This window comes from Borostomias antarcticus (assembly GCF_949987555.1).
Source record: "Borostomias antarcticus genome assembly, chromosome: 14".
Lineage (NCBI taxonomy): Eukaryota > Metazoa > Chordata > Actinopteri > Stomiiformes > Stomiidae > Borostomias > Borostomias antarcticus.
Window position 1 is genome coordinate 6,918,074 of NC_140247.1, and position 6,884 is coordinate 6,924,957.

The 6,884-nt window shown below is 43.9% G+C and overlaps 1 protein-coding gene across 1 annotated transcript in view; it reads left to right on the plus strand.

Annotated features, from left to right (window-relative positions):
* Nucleotides 1-6,622: 6,622 nt before the first annotated feature.
* LOC311317305 (F-BAR and double SH3 domains protein 1-like) overlaps nt 6,623-6,884 on the plus strand; it is a gene marked incomplete at both ends in the record, with an annotated part of 18,955 nt that continues 18,693 nt past the window's right edge. Inside the window, one exon of the mRNA XM_084448387.1 lies at nt 6,623-6,643. Within this exon, the coding sequence (XP_084304513.1) occupies nt 6,623-6,643 (21 nt within the window). The remainder of the gene's footprint in view (nt 6,644-6,884) is intronic.

Genomic DNA, 6,884 nt, shown 5'->3' on the forward strand with positions numbered 1-6,884 from the left:
GAGTGGCTGGGTGAATGTGGTCTGGACTCTGTGGAGGAGGGTCAGTGTGTCAGAGACATTGTAGAAGGACAGAGAACCTGCCTTGTGATCCAGATACACTCCTATTTTAGAGGATCGAGTGCCTGATACTTTAGTCTCAACTATATCATGGTAGAAACTGTAACCGTCACCAGAGCACCGCAACATCCAAGACTTGTTATTTCCACCAAAATAGGTTTTGTCTTTTCTATTGATGATTTTATACGAGACTGCAATGTCAACAGTGTGACCACTCCATTCCACCTCCCAGTAACAGCGTCCAGACAGACCCTCTCTGCACAGAACCTGGGTGTAGCCAGGTTTAACTGATTCCGATCTCGCGCAATGCCTCGATCTCGCGGTAGGTGACGTCTGTGGATTCCGGCTCAGCTTCCTTTCCTTTGACAAGACAAAGCAGGCTAGTAAAGATCACACTCAAAGAGCTCGACTATACCGTTAACATTTGGTCAGAGATGGAGGTGGAGGTCTGGTCAGAGGTGGAGGTGGAGGTCTGGTCAGAGGTGGAGGTCTGGTCAGAGGTGGAGTGCTGGTCAGAGGTGGAGGTGGAGGTCTGGTCAGAGGTGGAGGTCTGGTGGAGGTGGAGGTGGAGGTCTGGTGGAGGTGGAGGTCAGAGGCTGCCCAGCCCCTAAGTCTGAAGTGCTAACAGTAACTATAGTAACAATACTCCTATATGCTAACATGGATATCTTAATAACACTATAGCTTACAATGAGAATCAGAATCAGTTTTTATGATTAAAATCGGTTTTTATTTATTTTTAAATTTGCCACCACCACCGCCTCCTCCTCCGAGCCAGGGAAGAGGAGAGAGAGAGAAGAGGATATCTCCCTCTCTCTTCCTGACTCTCTCTCAGTGGTCCAGAGAGAGAGAGAGAGGAGAAGGAGATACCACCTTGACATCTCCCCTCCCCCCCTCTCTGGCTCACTGAGAGAGACTCAGCGAAAGAGAGGAGGACTCTCTCACTGAATCTCTCTCAGTGAGACAGAGAAGGGGGGGGAGGAGATGTCGAGATGATACCTCCTTCTCCTCTCTCTCTCTCTCTAGCCCACGGGAGAGAGTCAGGGAAAGAGAGGAAGACGTCCCCCTCTCTCTCTCTCTGGCTGCCCTTCCTCTGTCGCTCTCTGGCTTTTATACCCCTCCTGGCCCACGTCACAAGGGCGCTCTGTGACGTCACGGTTTGCGAGGCTCTTTTGACAAAACTACTTTCTAAAATCACTGTAAATCACTTGATTGGCACTTTCAGACAGGTGTGATGAAGGTGCTATTTCAAATTAAACCATGATCGGAACAACAAGACTGAGCTGGGGAGCCCACCCACGCGTATAGCGGCATATCTCAATAAAGGTTTTGTTGCCTAAATTAGCTGGTTTATTCTAGCAGCCGAGCAGCGTTCCGTTCAACGGACCTGCAAACTTGTCACCTTTTGGCTACAGTCACCTTTTTTATGTTAACCATGGTAGTTTCAGTGAATCTAGAGGGTTTTAGTTTTGTATGTCGTCACCTTTTTCACTACTCCAGGTCTGGTTCATAACAACGCAGGCGCCTTCACGAGTATCCTGGATTTGGAAATAAAGTTCAAAATAAAGCAACTGCCAAAAGTTAAAAAGTCTTTATTGAGATATGCCGCTAGGGCGTGGGTATAGGCTCCCCAGAACTCCTGCCCTTTTCTGTTTTAAATAATATTCTCTATTCAATAATCTAATTCTGTCAAAATGTTCCAATACAGTCCTTATTATCAATTTGTTTTAAGTCCTTCATCCATTCCCGCACGTTATAGCTCCCATATTATGACGAGACTTGAATATGACACTTAAGAATGGGTTTATGTCAACAATCCTTACGCAGAAGTTCTTGTTTGTGATATTCGGGTGTGTAGATGTTTTTATGAATACGCCAACGAATACAAATAGCCTAGGCTATGTTACAGTTTAATCGTTCTGAAATCGGAATCGGAATTAGTCTGTTCGTGTGAGTCAATGATCAAACAAAAATCAAAACAGGAATTGGATATGGAGTTTGGATTACTGGAAAGGAACTTTACGTTTGAAAGATCCGTGGTGAACCGAGTAATACGGCAGCAAGTTAGATTATTGATTTGCCGAATCATCATGTTTGTAGCTATAATTATCGAATCACGTTAAACCCATCCATGGACCCCATACAAGACCTCGATACAGTCACATATAGCTGGATTATAGTAGGCCATGACGCACGGGGCCTTGGATATGAGGGACTTGGACCAGATGTTCTAATATGTGCTTGGCTATCCCGCAACATCCATTAAACACGCAGCTTCTATATGCCTACACAATGTTTTGAGAAAGTATGTGAAATGCATGATATCCCGGAAAATACACAAATTGGCTGCTGTAAAGAACCCTGATGAGATGAGGAGGGAGGGAGTGAGGGAGGGAGAGAAGTATAGAGGGAGAAGAAGGATGGAGAAGAGGAGGGGGGGGGTGAAGGGGGAAAAGAGCTAATTAATTAACAAATATCCCAAATGTCCATGCAGTATAAATAATGATCCATGCATTTAATTTTCTTGTGTTTATTTTACTGTTTAGGTAAATAACAACCACTTAAGATGTAAAAGTAGGTGAGAGAAAACCACTAACCGATCACTTAAACAACAGCAGTCATAAACACTTCCATCTCAATAGTGAGTAACATAAATGTCACCAAACATTTGAATATATAACAAGTAACTATTTCCTCAGCAGCATGTCGGGAGTTTGGCAGTGATTCTATAGTCCAGTAGAGTCATCATGTTTATATAGGTTTATTAAGCAGCATTTAGACTATCCTGTGCTAAACTAGACTCAGACATAGGTGATTTACCCTCTGAGAGTAGGGGGGGCAACATTTTGACGTGAGAAAAAAAAAAAAACTGTTCTGCCGTCTCGTCCCATCTATTTACAAAGAATACCAGTTGTGAACAGTATGCTAATGAGAAATCAGTATGACAATTCAATATGTACAAGGCATCAAACTTCATCTAGACACCACGAGCATGTCAATATGACTTTATGACCGAGCACTATAGGCCATACCCAACATCACAACATCAAACTGACACTGCCTGCTGGTGCTAGCTTCCTCGCCGATGGTGATGTTACTAGTGCTAGTGCTATGGTAGTGCTAGTGCTATGGTAGTGCTAGTGCTGGTGCTATGGTAGTGCTAGTGCTATGGTAGTGCTAGTGCTAGGGTAGTGCTAGTGTTAGTGCTATGGAAGTGGTAGTGCTAGTGCTAGTGCATTAAAGCAGAACAGCTTTCCTGCCCATTGGGAGCAATTTGGGGTTCAGTGTCTTGCCCAAGGACACTTCGACAGGTAGACAGAAGGAGCCGGGAATCGAACCACCGACCCTACGATCACTGAACGACCCACTCTACCTCCTGAGCTATACCGCCACCAAGCCCCCAGGATTCGAAATCTAAAGTGAAGGCCTATTGAACCGCGCCATCTTGGCTAGATTTGTAGTCACTTGGCTATTTCCGGTGACTTTTGACTTGCGCAGTTGAGCTTCTCTGGCCGACGCGCGTCCACGAAAAAGTTCACCTTTATGTGAAATGTAGACGCGCGTTCCCGGCTCTCTCGGCTCTCCCCGCTTTGATTTAGCAATGAAAACCGGCTTGCATATTAACCTGTTTTTGTCAAATATATCAATTGGAGAAATTATTTTTTGATCCTGGCATCTTAGTTTTAACAGGTTAAATATAATTGAACATGTTTTGTTTGCTAGTAGATGGTATTCATTCTGTTCGCGATAACGTTATTGCAGCCAGGCTAAATTCCTCCAGGGAGCCAGTGACCGGCGAGTTGAAGAGCTTCACTCCCCGCCAGCAGGAGCTTTGGCCGCGGCTACCGCATCTCGGATAACCCGCTGAGTTCCTGGCTGCTATTTCACATTCACCCTTGATCAATCCCAATACCGATCCATGGTAACAATGAATCAATCGTTCAGATCAGATCGGAAGTGCTGCATGCATGTTACAACATCATTGTTACCTTTATTAACATAACCATAGCCTACATTTATCTCTCTAACGTTAGGCTATCCATCTTACACCAGTCGGCCATTCGATAAATGGAAGCGGTGAACGCCAACGTTGACTGAAAACACCCAAACTCAGTGTATCGTTTCATCTTCATGCTACACATCAACTCCTTTACATTGTATGTGAATAAATTCCTGTTATTCTAAAAATATCCCATTTCTGTCCATTCCTGGAAAAGGCTAATAATTGCTGTCAAATGATCACTCCAGTTTATCACCGTATCCCACTACCATTTCAACTATGCACAGGAGGTTGTCTTGTGGTCATTTTCATTAAAAAATGATTAGCCTGATCAGTTTGTTGTATGTATTAAGCCCTTTTTGAGCGGTATGCTTGTATTAATAGCTTATAGCTTGCCATACTCACCAACCTTGGGACCTCAGAAATAGGGAGCATTTCCAAACCAAATTGCATTAAAAGCATTACAAATTAGACATTAAAAGCATTAAAACGAAATGTGAAACATTATATATATATATATATGTGTGTATGGAGCAATTGTTTTTAATGTCCGACTTTTGTCTGTGCTGTTCAGTAAATGTGCATCTGTCCTAATTTATTGTAGCCTATCTACTACACAACCTAGTTCAAATTTATGAGTCTTCCGTGGCGTGATCATTTCCAAACCAAATTGCGGGGGGGGGCATTAAAAGCATTACAAATTAGACATTAAAAGCATTAAAACGAAATGTGAAACAGCATGACAACATACATATTCCTTGATTATTTGTATGCTGTGTTGTCCCGTCTGAGTTTGTCCTGTTCGTGATTGGTCTCGTGTTCCCACTCGATAGGCTTGCACCTTGACGTTGGTGAGTGGGCTTTAAACCAAGACGGGCTGTATGTGTATGTGTGTATGTATGTGGTTTGTGTGTCATATTCTATTATTGAAATGTAATAACAGAAACAGTGTGCCTCCTCTTATCCTCACAGCTCAAGCCATTTTTAGGAGACCAGTTCACACCTCAACCAGACCTGCTGCTGTTTAGGACCTGCTTTAAGCCCTTTTTTGTGGTGTCCGTTTTCTGTGTTCTGTGTCAAGTAAGCCAACCCACCTTCAATGCAGTGTAGCCTCCACATTTGAATGGTTACAGCAGTCTTGTCGTCTACAAGCAACAGTCTCTGGCTTTGCATGGCAATTTATGTAGTATCATCCGAGTTCTACAAATGCTGTACTTTTTTGTACTGTAAGTAACCCCTCAATTATTCAATTTTACTGGGGAGCAGTGACCATAGCCTACTTGCCAACCCTCCTGACTTCCGCGGGAGATTCATAAATTAGAATAAGACAATCTCCTGTGCATAGTTGAAATGGTAGTGGGATACGTTGATAAACTGGAGTGATCATTTGACAGCAATTATTAGCCTTTTCCAGGAATGGACAGAAATGGGATATTTTTAGAATAACAGGAATTTATTCACATACAATGTAAAGTAGTTGATGTGTAGCATGAAGATGAAACGATACACTGAGTTTGGGTGTTTTCAGTCAACGTTGGCGTTGACCGCTTCCAGCTATCGAATGGCCGACTGGTGTAAGATGGATAGCCTAACGTTAGAGAGATAAATGTAGGCTATGGTTATGTTAATAAAGCTAACAATGATGTTGTAACATGCATGCAGCACTGCCCATCTGATCTGAACGATTGATTCATTGTTACCATGGATCGGTATTGGGATTGATCAAGGGTGAATGTGAAATAGCAGCCAGGAACTCAGCGGGTTATCCGAGATGCGGTAGCCGCGGCCAGAGCTCCTGCTGGCGGGGAGTGAAGCTCTTCAACTCGCCGGTCACTGGCTCCCTGGAGGAATTTAGCCTGGCTGCAATAACGTTATCACGAACGGAATGAATACCATCTACTAGCAAACAAAACATGTTCCGTTATATTTAACCTGTTAAAACTAAGATGCCTGGATGAAAAAATAATTTCTCCAATGGATATATTTTACAAAAACAGGTTAATATGCAAGCCGGTTTTCATTGCTAAATCAAAGCGGGGAGAGCCGAGAGAGCCGGGAACGTGCGTCTACATTTCAGATAAATGTGAACTTTTTCGTGGACGCGCGTCGGACAGAGAAGCTCAACTGCGCAAGTCAAAAGTCACCGGAAATAGTCAAATGACTACAAATTTGCCAAGATGGCGCGGTTCAATAGGGCTTCATTGTTGATAGCGGCCAGTGAATGGAGTGGCTGTATCCAGTTCTATTAATACATCCATGACCGCCACCCACCGCCGTCTACTAGCCTATCATGATGCGATGCCGGGGATTAGGGCTCTCACCGTCTGACCTCCTGACCCGGGGTGATGTTGGATCCTGTGGGTTCAACAAGCGACCGCTAGATGGCGTTACTAGTGCATTAAAACCCTGACTGCCTGACTACACCTACCAAACGATGCGATGCCCTGCCGTGTGAAAAACACACGGGAAGTGGCAGCCTGCTGCTCGGACCGTTTCAGCGGCATGAAGAGCAAGAACAAGACCGGGAGAGTTGTTCACATACTCAGGTTGGCTCATTAAAGCAGAATGCAACCTCCACCAAGGAAGGTTAGTAAACATTTTCAACCTTAAAACTTGAATTGAACAGACAGGCAAAGGCTGAACCGTCCTAGCTGTCGCGTAACGTTAAAGTCATCAACTTGTCTTCTGAGATGCGGCAACCTCGGTCCTAAAAAAGAACCAGAAATAACCATATCGATTCAAACCACTAAAGCCATAAGTGAAATGCTGGAGTGAGAGTGGCAGCATTGAATAGCCAAGTAGCCTAGGCAGACAAACTACAGCAATA